General features: G+C 36.2%; 1 protein-coding gene across 1 annotated transcript; it reads right to left on the reverse strand.

Annotated features, from left to right (window-relative positions):
* Positions 1-1,427: 1,427 nt before the first annotated feature.
* Positions 1,428-5,045, reverse strand: LOC107604794 (Ribosomal protein L25/Gln-tRNA synthetase, anti-codon-binding domain-containing protein). Its single transcript, XM_016306485.3, has 4 exons — positions 4,802-5,045; positions 4,277-4,719; positions 3,282-3,411; positions 1,428-1,908 (listed from the first exon to the last, which is right to left on the reverse strand). Exons 2-4 carry the CDS (start codon positions 4,697-4,699, stop codon positions 1,688-1,690), a joined length of 774 nt encoding a protein of 257 aa, XP_016161971.1. The 5' UTR covers positions 4,700-4,719; positions 4,802-5,045; the 3' UTR covers positions 1,428-1,687.
* Between the last annotated feature and the right edge of the window lie 13,248 nt (positions 5,046-18,293).

Here is an 18,293-nt window from a genome sequence, read left to right on the forward strand (position 1 = left end):
GAAAAAGATAAAATTAGGGCTTCCAAATTAAAATAAAATTGATTTCAAAATTGATCTTCATAGAACTTAATAGAATTCTAAAGATAAAATATATCATAAAGAATAAAATAATAATTTATAAAATATAGGATAAATTTTAAAATTAAATAATATATGTAGGGTCAATTAATAAATAAAATTAAATAAAAATTATTTAAAAATTATTAAAAAACTTAAAAAACATATTTTGTTACTAGGACCATTTAATAGTCTAGACGTTTTGGGACCATCAAAACCAGAACCACAATAGTGGTAACAATTTGGAGTGATGAACAAATGTGAAGTGTGATTCTGGTTGAAGAAGTATAAAAGACTAAAAGTATAATTGAATTACTAAAAGTTGAAAAAAAATTACTATAAGAGATGAGTAAAATAATAAAGTGATGAATTACCATTAAATTTATCTTTTATAATATGTGAATATGATTATCTTATTTTAAAAATGACTAATTATTTATTTTATCACTTTACTAATTTTCTCATTTTAGAAGAGCCTTGATATTTATACGTTTAATGAGATTATGAGAACAGTTTTAGAGAAAAAGGAATTATTTTCTATTTCTGAAAATTATGTGTCCTAGTTTTAGAGTGAACAAAAATTTTGACAGGCTCCCAAAGACGAGTTATGATTTTCTCTACATCCAAGTCCAATTCTGCCTCTAAATTATGAATGTGTAAAACAGAACTATTATACAATAATACATGAGAAAGAATAACTTAACCTCAAATTTCAGAAGAATACCGAAAAAACACTCAATAGAAAAACTTGTGTTATAATTACCTTTTCTTTCTCTATCATTTGCTTTCAATTTTTACGTTATTTAGTGAATTAGTCATTTTTAGTTTCCATACTTTGTCTATTTAGTGAATTAGTCATTTTTAGTTTCCATACTTTGTCAAGTAATGTATTAAACAAATTTAATCGATACATACAGATTCAATTGAGAAGTTTACATAAAATTCCCCACCTATTGAGAAAAGATTCAATTGCTACTTAGCCGTGCTAAATGGCTAGAAGGAATTTTGCACGAAACGACGAAGAAATAAAATAGGTACCAAAGCGAAAATCAAATTGGAAACAGATCCTTTCCAGTGGAGAAAAAATTAAATGGTGTCCATTGTTTAATCTAACTCTTCATTGTTCTCTCTCTCATATTTATTTTTGATCCCACTTATAAAATTATCGGTGATAGATCACACTTTATTTCCTCAAGTGTTAAAAAAAATTGAGAGAATCAATTTCCAAATTATGGTGGGTAAAAATTGGAAAAGAGACATCTTGCATAGACAGACATCTTTATTGAGGACACGAAAACGTCAATGGTAACCCTTTGGTTGTAGTGAACAACCAAAAGCAGAAAAATCTATATTGCACACTAAAAGCTCAATGGATCAACTTCATATTCTCATTGCCCGTATCTTCATTATTGCCAAAAGAAACGGCAGAAACAACAGAGAATTGAAATATGAAAACTCAGTAGGGCCGAAAAAAACGAGGCAGAAGAGAACCTAACATCTTAATACTATAACAAACAATCTCCTATGATGCTGCCAAGAATCACTAATAAGATAACTGCAAATGATACATGTTAGCCATAAAATGCTTCAATGCAGCAGTAATACCTGCCAAAAGGTGACAAAATGCACTTTACTTTTTCTTTTGTAGTTCAGAAACCCTTTGGCCCATAATTTTACAAACAGGTTCATCTTTTGACTGAATAAGTTTTAGCGCAGGGTGAACAATAAGATCTCCCATAACCAACTTCTGGCCAACATCCAACTCGCTTAAATCCACATCAATATATGGGGGGATAATGTCAGCAGGACATAGGAACTTAACGGTCCTTTTGATGGTATTCAAAGCAGCACCTGCCAAAAATTTTAAAATGGTTAATCATACTCTGCAAAATAAAACATTATGAACAATAGAGTAAATAAAATGCAAAAGGTGCACAATGCTCTAGCTTCTACAGTTGCTGCTTTTCAGGCTAAAGAAGTGCTTATAATGCTCACTTTTGTTCTTCTATAAGAAATTTATTTTAATAATTTTATGACATAATATCCAAGAATGGTGCATATAGGCACATAAATGTTATCTGTTAAAGAAGTAGGTTGACTAGTCGCGATGCACAAAAGTCAGAAGTGTACAAATGTACAATAATGACCATTCATTTTAGATTTGCACTATCAAAGCAGAACATATATACTCCCAAAAAGTTAACTCCATAACAGTAAAATTGAATACTGGGTTTAAATATATTATTGTTAACAACTTCAGTTGCTTGACAGAAATACCCTTCTGTAAACAAAAGTCTTAAAGACTTCAGGGACTTAAACAATGGCAAACTAATTTGTTGCTTTTAATCTAAAAGTTGCACATGTTACAGAAATCAGATCATGATCTCAACAGGTCCTCTCATTACAGAACAGCTGCCTCCTACAATTTTAACCAAATAATAATCCCAAATCAAACTAAGGGGGAAATTGGAATTATCCAGAGGATAAAAATAGCTTTTCAACCAAGTGTGCAGTTATCTTTTAAGTACTAGTTGGGATTATTGAAGATTAACTTTGACTAAGTGCTGCATAATTAACAGGCCTAGAGCAAGAAACCAAGTAATTGACATTGTCAAAAAGATGTATAACGAGTCATTCACAAAAAAGAAATAAAGGGGAATTATAAAAACCTCTATAATTTAAAATCCCAGATGGTAAGCCTAATAGACTATTGCATGGATGTGCAGGCAGATTCAGTTTGGAAAAGAGAACTCATTTTGGAAAGTAAATATAACACTAAATTCTGTTATGTCATATATTGGCCTATTGAAACAGATGCTAATCAAACCATTTCCCAAACAAGATATCAAAACCAGCAATCTAATGTTAACTTTAGATATGCCGGTGACAAGTGATGTAGATAAAGCAATGTTTAGTCATGAGATAGAAATCAGAACATGAAAGTATTACTAAGATCCATTGTATGTACCATCTAACATGTGTAACTCTTTAGACAACATCAACAGAATTTGTTAAAGACAATTGAGTTTATAAATATATTACACTTTAAGCAAAAAGAAAAACAAAATAAAATCAACAGAATATTTAAACATTCAGTAGCCTAAAAATTTCACAAATACGTAGTAAACAAAGTGGTCATGTGATGAGCTAAAAGGCTAATATCGAAATGTACTCTATGAAGAAAATTAAAATATGATTTCAAGAAGAATTCCATGTGTGCTAACCTTTCTTCAGTCCAGGGGATATATCTTCTCCTCGGAATACAAGAGGAACCTCAACTTTCAACAGAGCATTTGATGGAGCCCTTAGAAAAGTGACATTTAGTGGTGCATCTGTGCCTGCCTGCAAATGAATCTGGGATAATTTCAAAAGACAAAAGTTCAGCACATAGCAACAAATTTAAACTTAACTGTATCTGTAAAACAGAACATGATGAGATAACTCACAACTATCAAATGCTCAACTGCCTTACATATCACATCTCAACAAAATAATTAAGCTTTTACAATCACAATAACTTAAAAGAAGGCTATATTTTACTAAAACCAATCAGAGAATGAAAAATGATAGCTATTTTCATATACCATCAAAGAAAGATGAAAGAGAAAACACATTTCCTACACTACACAAAGAAATACATTTCAGACATCAATTTCAAAAAGTTTAATTAATCAAGAACATATTCTAAAGCAAATATAGTAATTACAACTCCTACATCCATAAGTGGAACACTCACCAATAATATGTCAATGATATTATCAACAAAAGCAAGCAGAAGCAAAATGATATTGACATGTGGAAACAAACAACTTGCTATGATGGGTAAAAAGAAAACCAAAGATTTGCAAAGCTATCGATACTTGGAGGACAAAAGTCAAAATTGAGGTCAGGATTATACTACGAGGGAGCCTATATTTTTGAAGATGGTCACAGGCATATAATATATAGTATTTTTGGTTGAGAGGAGTTCAAATGCGTATATTTGTGTCCATGGACTCCATACATATAACAACAATCTCCACTCTTTCGACAATCCAAAACAATGATCAACCAAATCTGACACTTAAAACATTTGCAAAATCACAATAATCTGGATACCTTTCCATTAATCGTATAAGACAGTAACAAGATTTCTCATAAATACATCGTCAACCCAAAACAAACAACTAATATTCATACACACACAAAAGAAAGAAAATCCAAACTAAAATCAATTTACCTTGCGGGGCAAAACCCGAACCTTCTCAACAACGTCCCCGCTCTCGAACTCCGACCGGACTTCGAGGTCGAAGAGGCGGGAGAGAAAGAATGAGCGGCCAAGCTGGTTGACGAGCTTCCTGATCTGGTTAGTCCGTACGGAAATGAGGCGCTTGTTGCCGCCATGCTGACCGTCCTCCTGCTCGAACACAATGCTAGGCACGCGCCCAACCTTCCGTTCCTTCGCCGATATGTTCTTCCCCGAAATCGCGCGAGGAATTGCGAGTATCGTCTCGTCGTATTTCGAGTCCGGTCTCGGAAAGCCTTCTAGGTATGTCAGCGGCTGCACCTCCGGTGACTCATGGTGGAGAACCGCCGCGGCGGATGACTGGGAGAAGCGCCGGAGGTGGAAGGAGGATCTGGAGAGTATGACGTGGCGGAGCATGGTTTGGTTTGGGGTTTTAGCTGCAATGGAATCGAGAAGTTAGAATTTGCAAATGTACTAATTCATTCTTCGTAAAGGAATACAGAGAACAGAAATGAATACGTTAGTCGGCGCTTTGGGAGAATGCCGGGATGCGGCGGCTAGATGCGACGCGGAGAAGGCCGTCACGGCGACGGTACGACGGCGGGGGATGAAGGGGGAAGGTAGTAGAGTGGAGATTTTTCTGAGGTTTAGGCTTTAGAGCTTCCTGCTGCTCCAGGGTTCGACTTCAAATGACTTCTCTAATTTTCTTCAGTGTCGAACCGAACGACACCGTTTCACATTTTCTTTTGCGTTTCATAAATGTTTAAAAAACTAATTTTTTTTTGAAGTTACTAAAATACTCCTTTTAAGTTTTAACACAATATTATTTTATAAAATTTAATTTTTTTAGAATTTAATTTTGATGTACCATTAATATAAAATATTTTATACAGTCGTCTAATTATATCCGTTATTTTAGATAATTATTTACACAATCTAAATAAAAATAATTAATTAAATGTATGTGTAAAATTATTTTATATATTAAAATTAAATTCTTTTTCTAACCTTAAACAAATTATTCTTTATTGAGATGATTCACCTGGACAAAAATCTATAATCATCTAATCACATACTTAAATAAATAAATTTTTTAAATAAATAAATTTTTTAAATAAATAAAATAAATATTTTAATTACAGAAATAGGTAATTTATAGAGTTTTTACCAATTTCTGTAATTTTATTTATCTCGTTTATAGTGTAAATAAAATGAGTACAGTCATATCTCGTTTGCACTATAAATGAGATAAGACACGAGCACATTTACACGTATCATGTTTGTACAGGTGTTATGACACGGATCTTATCTCCTTTACAGTATAAACGATATATGGTTATACTTATTCCGTTTATAGTAATAAGGCTGGAGCGTGCCTATAACCCTCATTAGCCCCTCATTGATAAACGACTATTTTATGATATATTTTGGACTGAATTGAGTGGGTTTTGTCAACTATTCTCACACGTATTCATGTAAATTACATGTTTTTAAGCTTTCTTCTTGATTTTGTACTATAATTGAAAACATGTTTCCTAAGCCTTTAAATCGCTAATTTTTAATCCTCTGTTATTATCATTCGATGCTGTGATATGTGCGTTAAGTGATTACAGGATTTATAAAGCACAAATGGCATAGAGGATGAAGAGGAAGCATGCTAAAATGGAAGGAACACAAGAATTTGAAGATTTGAGAAGCAGGAAGCGACGCGAGTGCATGGCTGAAGCGTACGCGTGATCAAGCCAGTTTTCCAGCGACGCGTACGCGTGACTGATGCGTACGCGTGACTAGGAATGTCGACCACTAATGTGTACGCGTGACTGACGCATACGCGTGACCCTGTGCAGATCCCACCGACGCGTACGCGTGACGAGCGTCACGTGCTGCAATTAACATAAATCGCTGGGGGCGATTTTCTGGGCTGATCTGGACCCAGTTTCAAGCTCGAAAATGCAGACTAGAGACTGGGATGGAGCGGAGACTAGACACTTCACACTTTAGTTTAGTTTTTTTTATTTTTGAATTCCAGTGAAAGAAACTCCCGCTTCTCTCTAGGGTTTTTGGCATTCTTAGTTTTGCTTTAAATTGAATCTTAAGAGAGCTGCTGGCTGCTGCTACCTTCATTCCTCGTCATTTTTCTTCTAGTTTTCTTTTTTTAATTCCTTTAATACTCTTTTCCATTTGGTTATTGAATTCATATTTGGATCTTGTTACTCTTGAATTTCATTAATGCATTAAGTTATTTCTATATCTATTATTATTATTATTATTTGTTTTGTTATTGTTATTATTTGTTAGTGGTAATTTGAATTGAATTATTTTATCATATTTATCATATTTTTTATTTTTGTTCACCAAGTATTTGAGGAAATGTCATCCAATAAAATGGAGTAGATTTCCTTATTTGGTTTGGGGGTTGAGTAATTGGAGTAACTTGAATTGTTATACTGAAGTATTGATCTGTAATTGGAAGCTGCTGACTAGCTTGAACCTCACCAACTCTAGTTCTCTTCTATCAAGTGACTAAGACTTGTGAGATAAAGTTAGTGGTGTTCACTTGACTTTCCTTCATTTGCTCGAGGATAACTAAGTGAGAGCAATGAGCCTTTACCATCACACTTGGGAAAGACAATGAGGATAGAATTTTCAATTTTCACCCCTAACCAAGGCTTTTATATTGATTATTTTACAACTCTTGCTAGTTCTCTATTGCTATAATTTCTAGTTATTTAGTTCTCTTGTTCTCAACTTTGAAAATCTCCAAGAAAGTCACAATCAATAATTTGCATTTTGTGTTAACTCCTAGGGAAACGACTCGGAATTCTACTCCCGGTTATTTATTTCATGACACATTTTAAATTCGATAGCGGAAATCTCATCAGTTAAGACTGTACTTGCAACGTTGATTTGGAAAAATACTTTTGGTAATTCTTGACCGGCATTTATCCGCTTACCCATTTTTGGCACCGTTGCCGGGGAGTTGCATATGTGTGCTAAGTTATTGGTAGGTGTAAATATTTTCATATTTGCATAATTGCATCTTTTATTTGTGTGTGTGTGTATTTTTTTTTTACTTATTAGTAGAATTTACTATTTATTTTGCTTAATATATTTTGTTGCCATGAGCTCTATATTTCTTTTATTGAATGACGCGTTCATTACCGGATCCGATCTTAGCCCCATTTGATCCTGAAATTGAAAAAATCATTTCACATATTAGGCGAGCTCGGCGTGGGTTAGCTTCCGAGGGTGGTGATGGGGTTTCTCCCAATTCACCAATTTTACCCAAGGTTGAATCCGAAGCGTCATTTGAGGAAGAAACTAATTCCTCTCCTACTAAATCTATTGACACCTCTTCCATTGATTTAGGTACCAATACTATGGCAACTCCTAGAAGAATTACTCTCAAGGAGGCGGGAGCTCTGGATTTTACTCTTCAACCATTTCAAGTGCGTCATCCGAAGTTTGATGGTTTTCAGTGGCTAAGAGAAGGGGGGTTGAATCTTAGCCCCTTTTTTGCTCAGTAACACTCGCTGGTCTTTGAAATAACTTCAGGAGACTTTTTGATTTTTGTCTCGTCCCTAGCCACCAGACTTTTATTTTTGTCTCGTCACTTGGCACGAGACTTTTATTTTTGTCTCGTCACTTGGCACGAGATATTTTTCAGTTTTAGCTCCTGTGCAGTAGAAACAGAAATAGAGAAGAGAAGAGAGAAAATTACACCCAGATATATCCTAGTTCAGCTGCTAAGTGCAGTGCAACCTACATCCAATCTCCATCACAACCATGATGGAATTTCACTATAATCTTCTTGATTACAGACTGTAAAGTGCTAACCCAACTTACAAGGGGATTCCCACAGAATCATGAAACACAACATAGATGAACAAAGGAACTCTAAGGACATCTATGGCTTTTTCTTTTAATTTTGCACTCTCTGCCTTTTTTCGCTCTATGGCTTTTTCATACAAAATTCACTGTTTGCCTTTTTCCATGAGACTCAAGACATGACAAAATTAAACAGAAAAAATACAAAACAGAATACATTGAAGGAGAAGAAAATCTGTTAGCTCAGGTAGCTCTGAGAACCCTGTGCCTTGCACTCTCACACTTTCTCCTTGCTTCAACCCTAACTGTTCACCCTTACTTATAGGAAGAACCTTCCAAGGTTGAAACCAAACAACCAAGCCAACTTCTTCTTCTCCAAGAACAAAACCGGTTCGGCCAGAGAGAGAGAAGAGATAACCCATGCAATAACCAACATGTAATTACCTCTAGTCCTTCCTTGGTCATCACTCTTTATCAATCCGAGCGCTCCATCCTTGGCTTGCTCTCCAAGATGAATTTCTGGCCCTTGATGCTTCATGATGATGATGGCTTCTTCTGCTCCACTTTTGCTTCCTCCCTCACGTAGCCACCCTAGCTACCTTCTGTGATGAGTGAACCCAAAAGCAGTGACAAGCCATCTCTCCAAGGATCTTTTCCTTTCTGGCCGAATCTCCTTCAACCATTTTTAGTATGGAGAAGCCAAGATCTCATCACCATATCTTTCCTTTCATGGTTGCAGATCTTAGCCACTACATTTTTTATGTTTTCTTGCCATCATTGTGATGGTCTTTTGGCGGGCCTTTCCTTCTTTTCGGTAGCTCAATGTAGCTTCCATGGTTTGCTGGGTATTGTCCGAAAGAGAAGAAAGAAAGAATGAGAGAGAAGAAATAATTGGAAGAGAAGCAATTAAATGAAATAAGTAAATTAATTAAAGAGTTGCTTTTACTTCCCTGAGTAGCGTGTAGCTTTCAATGCCATCAATCATATCAATGACAATCTCTCTCATGTTTCCAATGCTAGCAAATTAAAATTTGAAATCCATCCCAAAGGAAGGAATGAGATCCGTTGGAGGCATGAAGCAATTTTGCTTCCTTTCATAATAAGTTTCGGATCAAGCATTGGAGCAACAATTATGGGCTTGTAGCAATAAAACTCATTCTGGCCCAATTTCCTTTTTGATTTCGAACCAAGTATGCAAAACAATTTTGGGCTTTATGATAATGTTTGAATTTTGGCCCAAATAATCAGAAATTACTTCAGCCAATTAATATAGGAAACATTAAACAAGGCTGAATGGTTTTAAGCATATTGGGCTTGCAATAATTCTGCTTTTATATTCGGCCCAATAAGAAAACCTGCATCACAAAATTATTAATTAACATATGTTAAGTGAAATCAAATTAATAATTTTGTAATCAATTATTTCAATAATGTTTGTTCATCATCAAATTTAAATTAGAGTTTTCCAAACTCCTCAATCTCCCCCTTGATGACAAACATTATTAAAATTGAAATGGAAAGAATTTAAAGATTAGAGTATAGAATACTCCCTTTGAATATTTGAATTTCTTCCTCTTTCAAATTGTCACATGGCTCCCCCTTAATATATATTATTTTACCAAGGGAAGCTCCAACCTGTAACATTTTTAATCAAGCCTAAAAAATGTTATTCAGCATATCTAATTCATACTGCTGAATGCTTGATATATGAGCAGAGTTGAATGATAATCAAAACTCATTTGATATCAGTAAATTGATTTTCTGCTCAAACATTACACACATCAATTGAGTACATAAACATTTCTGTTCAAATGATTTTCAAATATTTTTCAGTCAAGATATCAGAGCAATATAATTATGGTAAGGAAAATACTTTGAATCACACATGATCATCTCAAAATATGGCAGCTGTTAGATTTTATTTACATATCACAGCTTAAAGAAACTGCCAAAAATAAAGTATCAAGCATTTTTACCAAGATGAATCAGAATATTCCTATTCCACTAGTAGCAAGCATATTCATCTAGATAAATCCATACCAGGAATACATGTTAATCACCCAATAATCAGCCAGACAGTCATATACTCAGAACAAATACCACACAATTATAATCTACGAAGCATTATTAACAAGGGTGATCATGAACTTTCAAAAAGAAAATTTCATCCCCTGTTTTTTCCAGATTCAATTTTCAGCACTTTCTCTCCCTTTTGTCATCAAAGGGGCACCTGCAAAAAGATTTAACATGGGAAACAGAGTATGCAAAATATAACCCAAAATATAACCCAAAAGTGTCCACAAAGTATCACAGAGTTATACTACTAGCAGTATCCAACCCAACAAAACAAAGTATCATATTGAGCCTAAGTGTGCCAATATCAAACAGTAAACATAAGTTTAATCATCAGAGAGATTAAAGTCAGATTCCTCGGCCCCTGCCTCACTACCCACTTCATTCTCAAGGCTTTTCAGCATTAGACCGACCCTATCTTTGCATTTCTTCCAAGCCGACTCATTTTCATAGGCTAATTTACGTGCCGACTTATGAAATTGCACCATGAGATCTGACATGTTTGAAAATTCAGTGAGAATGTCTCTGATAGATTCGGTTGCGTTGGAGGATTCCGGCCGACTTTCAAAATCACCATCAGAAGCCACATATTTCTTTTCCTTTTTAACAGCGCCGCCTCCTTTTATCATTGACATTTTGTTTTCTACATCTTTATTTGTTAAATCTACTTTAAAGTACTCAAAAATACACGTGAAAAACATTCCATAAGGTAAATTAGCCTTTTTGGTACTCTTTACAGACTCCCACATATGTCTAATCATGAGATAACTAAATGACATAGAAGATGAAGTAACGAGAGCAAAGATTATGAGACAATCAGATACTGTTACCCTGTTATAAGAGCCACTTTGTGGGGTAAGAATGTGAGTTATGATGCGGTGCAGTAGTGAGTTGGTTGGTCCAAGAGCCTTGTGGGTAGGGACAGTGCCGTCTAGTCCAGACAGATTTTCACAGATATGTTGAAGAACTTGCTTGTATGTGACCCCGACGTGTGCATCCCATTTATCAGTCATGTATACCCTCGGTTTTTCATCCGTGTATCCAAGGGCAGAGCCGATGGTCTCAGCATTCAGAGTGATATGCACACGCTTCACGTAGGAGTGAAGACTACCATCAATCAATCTCATATTAGCATAAAATTATCTTACAACCCTGGGTACACCATTTTGTGAATGAGGAGCAATGGGGACTATTTGAGATTGTCAAACAGAGGATGTAAATTGATCCCTTTGGCAGCCAGAGAATCAAGATTCACCAAGTATGAGGGACACAGATGCCGCTTTTCCAAAACCTCCTAGTGGAATTCATAGAATGCACATGTAGAAAACCTTGAAGGATCAAAATGAGAATGTGGTTTATGAAATTTGTTCTTGAAATCCAATGATCCAAGGTTTGCGGGTTCCCTGGTCTCGTGAAACACGAAACCTTTGGTCTTTTGAGAGCTTTTTCTAGATGCATGTGGAGTGGACTTCTTCGGTGGTGATGGAGGAGTGATGTATGAGATTCTTCTTCCTCTTCTTCCATGCTTGGTTCCTTGTTCTTGTCACTTTTCCTCCTTCCAGAAGATTTCTGGGCTATTACTTTGTGCCTCATTGGTTCGGGTTGCTTGGTGGGAGGTGAAGGAGAAGATGAAGAAGTGGAGTGAATGTGTATGTGTGTGTAAGTTTGGGGAGTGGAAGGCTTTTGAGAGAGACGAATTCTTTCACTCTTTCTAGGTGCAGTCTTCTTTTTCATTATGAAGAAGATGAATGGTGATAGAAGTTGAAGAGAAGGACGAAGGGTGAGGTGAGTGGAGGGAGGTTAGAGGGACATTAAATGCTGATTGAAAAGAGATAGTGGAGGGAGTTAATGACCATCAAGGGCGCGGTTATTAACCAAGGAGGTTTCTAAAAACTGAAAAAGGAGTATCCTTGAATCAAGGGATTAGTTGGAAGGAAAGATTTGATTTGACACCATGCTTCTTCCAACAAGATTTGATGAGACAACCAAGAGATTGTGATTTAAAAATTGAGAAACTAACAAAACGGCCAGATTGGGGTCAAGAAAATTTGGTGGGGCCCATGAGAATTAACTTTGGCGCTGACTCCCCCTTAATCACAGCCCTTCCAACTCTTTTATTTTTATCTCGTCCATTCCTACGAGATAAAACTGAGCAGAATCAATATTTCACAAGTTATCAATAGAATGTAAATTAAACATTCCCAAACTTTTTCTCAATGTGTAGAATCTGTCTTCACAGAGGGGTTTTGTAAAAATATCAGCAAGTTGGTCTTCAGATTTTACAAATTGAATATCAATAGTACCCTTTTGCACATGTTCTCTAATGAAATGATATTTTATCTCAATGTGCTTGGTTCTTGAGTGCAAAATAGGATTTTTTAAAATGTTAATAGCACTCATATTGTCACAAAATAAGGGTATACTATTGATCTTTAATTTGTAATCTTCCAACTGCGTTTTTAACCAAATTAATTGTGAACAACATGCAGATGCGGAAATATATTCAGGTTCAGCTGTGGATAGAGCCACTGTGGCTTGCTTTTTGCTTAACCACATGTTGAGTGAGCTTCCAAGGAAGCAACACATGCCGGATGTACTCTGTCTATCCACCCTATCTCCCGCATAATCTGCATCACAAAACACTACTGCACAAAATTCGTTAGATTTAGAATACCATAAGCCATAATCACTAGTCCCCTTAATGTATCTAATGATGCGCTTAACGGCCGAAAGATGGGATTCTTTTGGGTGAGATTGAAACCTTGAATATACACCCACACTTTGAACAATATTCGGTCTAGAGGAGGTAAGGTACATAAGTGAACCTATCATTCCTCTATACCTTGTTTCATCCACATCTTGGCCATCATCATCCTTTTCAAGTTTGGTGATAGGATGCATTGGTGTTCCCATTGGTTTGGAACTTTCAAGGCCAACTTTTTTGATAAGTTCTTTTGTATACTTTCCTTGGTGAATAAAGGTACCACTAGGAGTTTGTTTAATTTGGAGGCCAAGAAAGAAAGTAAGCTCTCCCATTAAACTCATCTCAAACTCACTAGTCATGAGTTTTCCAAACTCTTCACACAAGGACTCATTGGCCGAACCAAATACAATGTCATCCACATAAACTTGAACTAGGAGAATATCATCATTAGATGCTTTAATGAAGAAAGTTGTATCGGTAGTTCCCCTTTGAAATTGATTTTCCAACAAGAAGGCACTAAGCCTTTCATACCAAGTTCTTGGAGCTTATCTAAGACCATAAAGAGCCTTAGATAGTTTAAAAACATGATTTGGGAAATCTTTATGTTTGAAATCGGGGGGTTGTGCCATATACACTTCTCTATCAATAAAGCCATTAAGGAAAGCACATTTAACATCCATTTGAAACATTTTGAAACCTTTATGGGCAGCATAGGCAAGAAGCAACCTAATTGCTTCCATTCTAGCTACCGGAGCAAAAGACTCATCAAAATCTATACCCTCTTCTTGATCGTAACCTTGGGCCACTAATCTAGCCTTGTTACGAACAACTTGTCCATCCTCACCAAGTTTATTTTTAAATACCCACTTAGTACTCGTAACTTTGTTACCATCCGGATGGGGTACTAGTGTCCAAACCTCATTCTTGTCAAATTGAGTAAGCTCTTCTTGCATGGCTTTGATCCATGATGGATCTTCAAGAGCTTGTTTGACATTGTTGGGCTCCATTTGTGACAAGAAAGCAAAATTGCTTGGTTCGGATTGCCTTTTGGTGGAGGATCTTGTTGTTACTCCTTGAGAGGGATCACCAATTATAAAGTCATGAGGATAACCCCTCAGAGACTTCCATTCTCTAGGCTCCCGGAGTGGTGTTGAGCTTTGATGAGTTTCTGGTGGTCTCGCTGTTTCAGTTTCTCATGTTTGCTCAGGAGACAAAATGGAAATGTCTCCTTCAATCTGACGAGACAAAACTGGACTGGCAGATTCTTCATTTTGAGCAGATTTGGGATTTTCTTTACTTGTTCCAGCTTCTTCACCATCTGAATCATTATCTATCACAGCACTGGGAATTAAATTAGAATCACAAAAAGTAACATGTATGGATTCCTCTATGGTTCTATGCTCTTTGAGATAAACTCTATAGGCCTTGCTTGTGGTGGAATATCCAACAAACATTCCTTCATAGGATTTTGGATCAAATTTTCCAAGGTTTTCTTTATTGTTAAGTACAAAGCACTTGCATCCAAAAACATGAAAGTACTTAAGATTTGGAGGGGTTCATTTCCATAGCTCATAAGGGGTTTTCTTCAACCCTTTTCTAATGATTGTCCTATTCAAAATGCAACAAGCCGTATTCACAGCTTCAGCCCCTAAAAATTTAGGAATCTCATTCTCACAAAGCATGGCCCTAGTCATCTCTTGAAGGCTTCTATTCCTTCTCTCAACCACCCCATTTTGTTGAGGTGTTCTAGGGCATGAAAAGTTATGAGAAATTCCTAAGTCATCACAGAATTTTTCAAAATCTTGGTTTTCAAATTCTCTTCCGTGATCACTTCTTCAATGGGCAATTTTTAAATCTTTTTCATTTTGAATTTTCTTGCAAAGAGCGGAGAAGGCATGAAAAGCATCATTTATATGAGCGAGGAAAAGTACCCAACCAAATCAAGAGTAATCATCTACCACCACAAGACCATAGTGTTTACCTCCTAAGCTTTGAGTTCTTTGTTGGATCAGAAAGATCAATATGTAACATCTCTAATGGCCTTTTGGTTGAAATTCCATCTTTTGGTTTAAAAGAGGATTTTACATGTTTTCCCAATTGACAAGCATCACAAGTAAGATCCTTATCAAAATTGATATTCGAAATTCCTCTAACCAGATTTTTCTTAACTAGCTTAGAAATTTGATACATGCTTGCATGACCCAACTTTCTATGCCATAGCCATTTTTCAGATTCAAGAGATGTAAAACATGTCACATTTTGTTCTTTCAAGTCCTTAAGAGTCAATCCATACATATTATTGCATCTTTTGGCTTCAAATAAAATATCCCCAGTTTTCTCACAAACAACCAAACATACAAACTTCCTAAAAATAACTTCAAAGCCCAAATCACACAATTGACTAACACTAAGTAAATTATGTTTCAAACCATTTACAAGAAGGACATCATTTATACAAGATGAAAAATTTTTACCAACTTTCCCAACAGCCACTATTTTTCCTTTTGCATCATCACCGAAAGTGACAAGTCCTCCATCATATTCATCAAGCTTTATGAAGAAGGTTGTCTTTCCGGTCATATGCCTAGAGCATCCGCTATCCATATACTACATATTCTCCTTCCGTTTGGATGCTAGGCACACCTGCTCAACAAAGTCAGCCATAAGGCATGGTTGAGACTTTGTTTCAGATTCCTCATCATCATCATCTGAGTCATTTTCCAAATCTTCCCATGAAGCCATCAGTCCCTTCTTCTTTCCTCTTCTTGGCTTCTCCTCCTTATTTAACTTGGGACAATCAGATTTGAAATGCCCAATTTCCTTATAGTTGTAACAAGTTACTTTGCTAAGGTCTTTCTTCATTTTCTTTAAGCTGCTGCCTATGCCTTTGAGCTTTACCATTTTCCTGAATTTTTTGGCAAACAACACAAACTCATTTTCAGAAGAGTTATCACTAGATTCATCATCCAGAGGGTTAGTTACAAAAGAAAAAGTAATTCCTTTCTTTTTTGAATCTTTTTTCAAATAAGTGTTTTCAAAAGCAAGAAGGTTTCCTCTCAAATCATCACATGTCATTGAATCTAAGCTACTGCTTTCAGAAATAATTAAAGCTTTTGTTTCCCACTCTTTTGTGAGACATCTCAACACTCTCCTCACAAGCACAGAATCAGGATACGTAATTCCCAGAGCATCTAAGCCAATAATGATGATGTTGAATCGTTCAAACAGTTCATCAATGGACTCTCCTTCCTTCATTGCAAACATTTCATATTCTCTGTTCAACATATCTGTCCGAGTCTTCTTTACAATGGTGGTTCCTTCATGAGTGATTTACAATTTGTCCCAGATTTTCTTTGCCGTTGTGCATCGTGATACCCGTCAGTATTCTTCGAAGTTGATAGCACAGTTGAACAAGTTGACAGCCTTGGTATTTATCTCCACCTTCTTTCTATCTTCCTCGGTCCAACTTGCTTCTGGTTTAAGAGTAACTACTCCTTCAGCACTTGTGTTAGTTGGAAATTGAGGACCTTCCAGGATGATCTTCCAGAGTCTGTAGTCTACTACTTGCACAAAGATCTTCATTCTTTCTTTCCAATAGGTATAGTTTTTCCCATTGAAAAGAGGCGGTCTGTTGCTTGACTGTCCTTTTGTAAGGTTGTAGGACACCAGATTAGAGCCACTGCTTTATGCCATCTGGATCTTTTCTCCAAGCTGCAAAGCTTGTTCTCTTTGAGACCAAGCTCTGATACTAATTGATGGTTTTTAGTGGCTAAGAGAAGGAGGGGTTGAATCTTAGCCCCCTTTTTTGCTCAGTAACACTCGCAGGTCTTTGAAATAACTTCAGGAGACTTTTTGATTCTTGTCTCGTCCCTAGCCACGAGACTTTTATTTTTGTCTCGTCACTTGGCACGAGACTTTTATTTTTGTCTCGTCACTTGACACGAGATATTTTTCAGTTTTAGCTCCTGTGCAGTAGAAACAGAAATAGAGTAGAGAAGAGAGAAAATTACAACCAGATATATCCTGGTTCAGCTGCTAAGTGCAGTGCAGCTTACATCCAGTCTCCATCACAACCATGATGGAATTTCACTATAATCTTCTTGATTACAGACTGTAAAGTGCTAACCCAACTTACAAGGGGATTCCCATAGAATCATGAAACACAACATAGATGAACAAAGGAACTCTAAGGACATCTATGGCTTTTTCTTTTAATTTTGCACTCTCTGCCTTTTTCCGCTCTATGGCTTTTTCATACAAATCTCACTGTTTGCCTTTTTCCATGAGACTCAAGACATGACAAAATTAAACAGAAAAATACAAAACAGAATACATTGAAGGAGAAGAAAATATGTTAGCTCAGGTAGCTCTGAGAACCCTGTGCCTTGCACTCTCACACTTTCTCCTTGCTTCAACCCTAACTGTTCACCCTTACTTATAGGAAGAACCTTCCAAGGTTGAAACCAAACAACCAAGCCAACTTCTTCTTCTCTAAGAACAAAACCGGTTCGGCCAGAGAGAGAGAAGAGATAACCCATGCAATAACCAATATGCAATTACCTCTAGTCCTTCCTTGGTCATCACTCTTTATCAATCCGAGCGCTCCATCCTTGGCTTGCTCTCCAAGATGAATTTCTGGCCCTTGATGCTTCATGATGATGATGGCTTCTTCTGCTCCACTTTTGCTTCCTCCCTCACGTAGCCACCCTAGCTACCTTCTGTGATGAGTGAACCCAAAAGCAGTGACAAGCCATCTCTCCAAGGATCTTTTCCTTGCTGGCCGAATCTCCTTCAACCATTTTTGGTATGGAGAAGCCAAGATCTCATCACCATATCTTTCCTTTCATGGTTGCAGATCTTAGCCACTACATTTTTTATGTTTTCTTGCCATCATTATGATGGTCTTTTGGCGGGCCTTTCCTTCTTTTCAGTAGCTCAATGTAGCTTCCATGGTTTGCTGGGTATTGTCCGAAAGAGAAGAAAGAAAGAATGAGAGAGAAGAAATAATTGGAAGAGAAGTAATTAAATGAAATAAGTAAATTAATTAAAGAGTTGCTTTTACTTCCCTGAGTAGCGTGTAGCTTTCAATGCCATCAATCATATCAATAACAATCTCTCTCATGTTTCCAATGCTAGCAAATTAAAATTTGAAATCCATTCCAAAGGAAGGAATGAGATCCGTTGGAGGCATGAAGCAATTTTGCTTCCTTTCATAATAAGTTTCGGATCAAGCATTGGAGCAACAATTATGGGCTTATAGCAATAAAACTCATTCTGGCCCAATTTCCTTTTTGATTTCGAACCAAGTATGCAAAACAATTTTGGGCTTATGATAATGTTTGAATTTTGGCCCAAATAATCAGAAATTGCTTCAGCCAATTAATATAGGAAACATTAAACAAGGCT

The sequence above is a fragment of the Arachis ipaensis genome, chromosome B6 (genome assembly GCF_059453495.1).
Source record: "Arachis ipaensis isolate K30076 ecotype BB chromosome B6, ASM5945349v1, whole genome shotgun sequence".
In the NCBI taxonomy this organism is placed as follows: domain Eukaryota; kingdom Viridiplantae; phylum Streptophyta; class Magnoliopsida; order Fabales; family Fabaceae; genus Arachis; species Arachis ipaensis.

What these genes read in the sequence shown, in the direction of transcription:
- LOC107604794 (XM_016306485.3), bottom strand. Translation starts at nt 4,699, where the DNA reads ATGCTCCGCCACGTCATACTCTCCAGATCCTCCTTCCACCTCCGGCGC. An exon ending in TTCGGGTTTTGCCCCGCAAG is followed by an intron (nt 3,412 to 4,276) that starts GTAAATTGATTT and finishes AAATTATCCCAG; the next exon opens with ATTCATTTGCAGGCAGGCAC. An exon ending in ATCCCCTGGACTGAAGAAAG is followed by an intron (nt 1,909 to 3,281) that starts GTTAGCACACAT and finishes AATTTTTGGCAG; the next exon opens with GTGCTGCTTTGAATACCATC.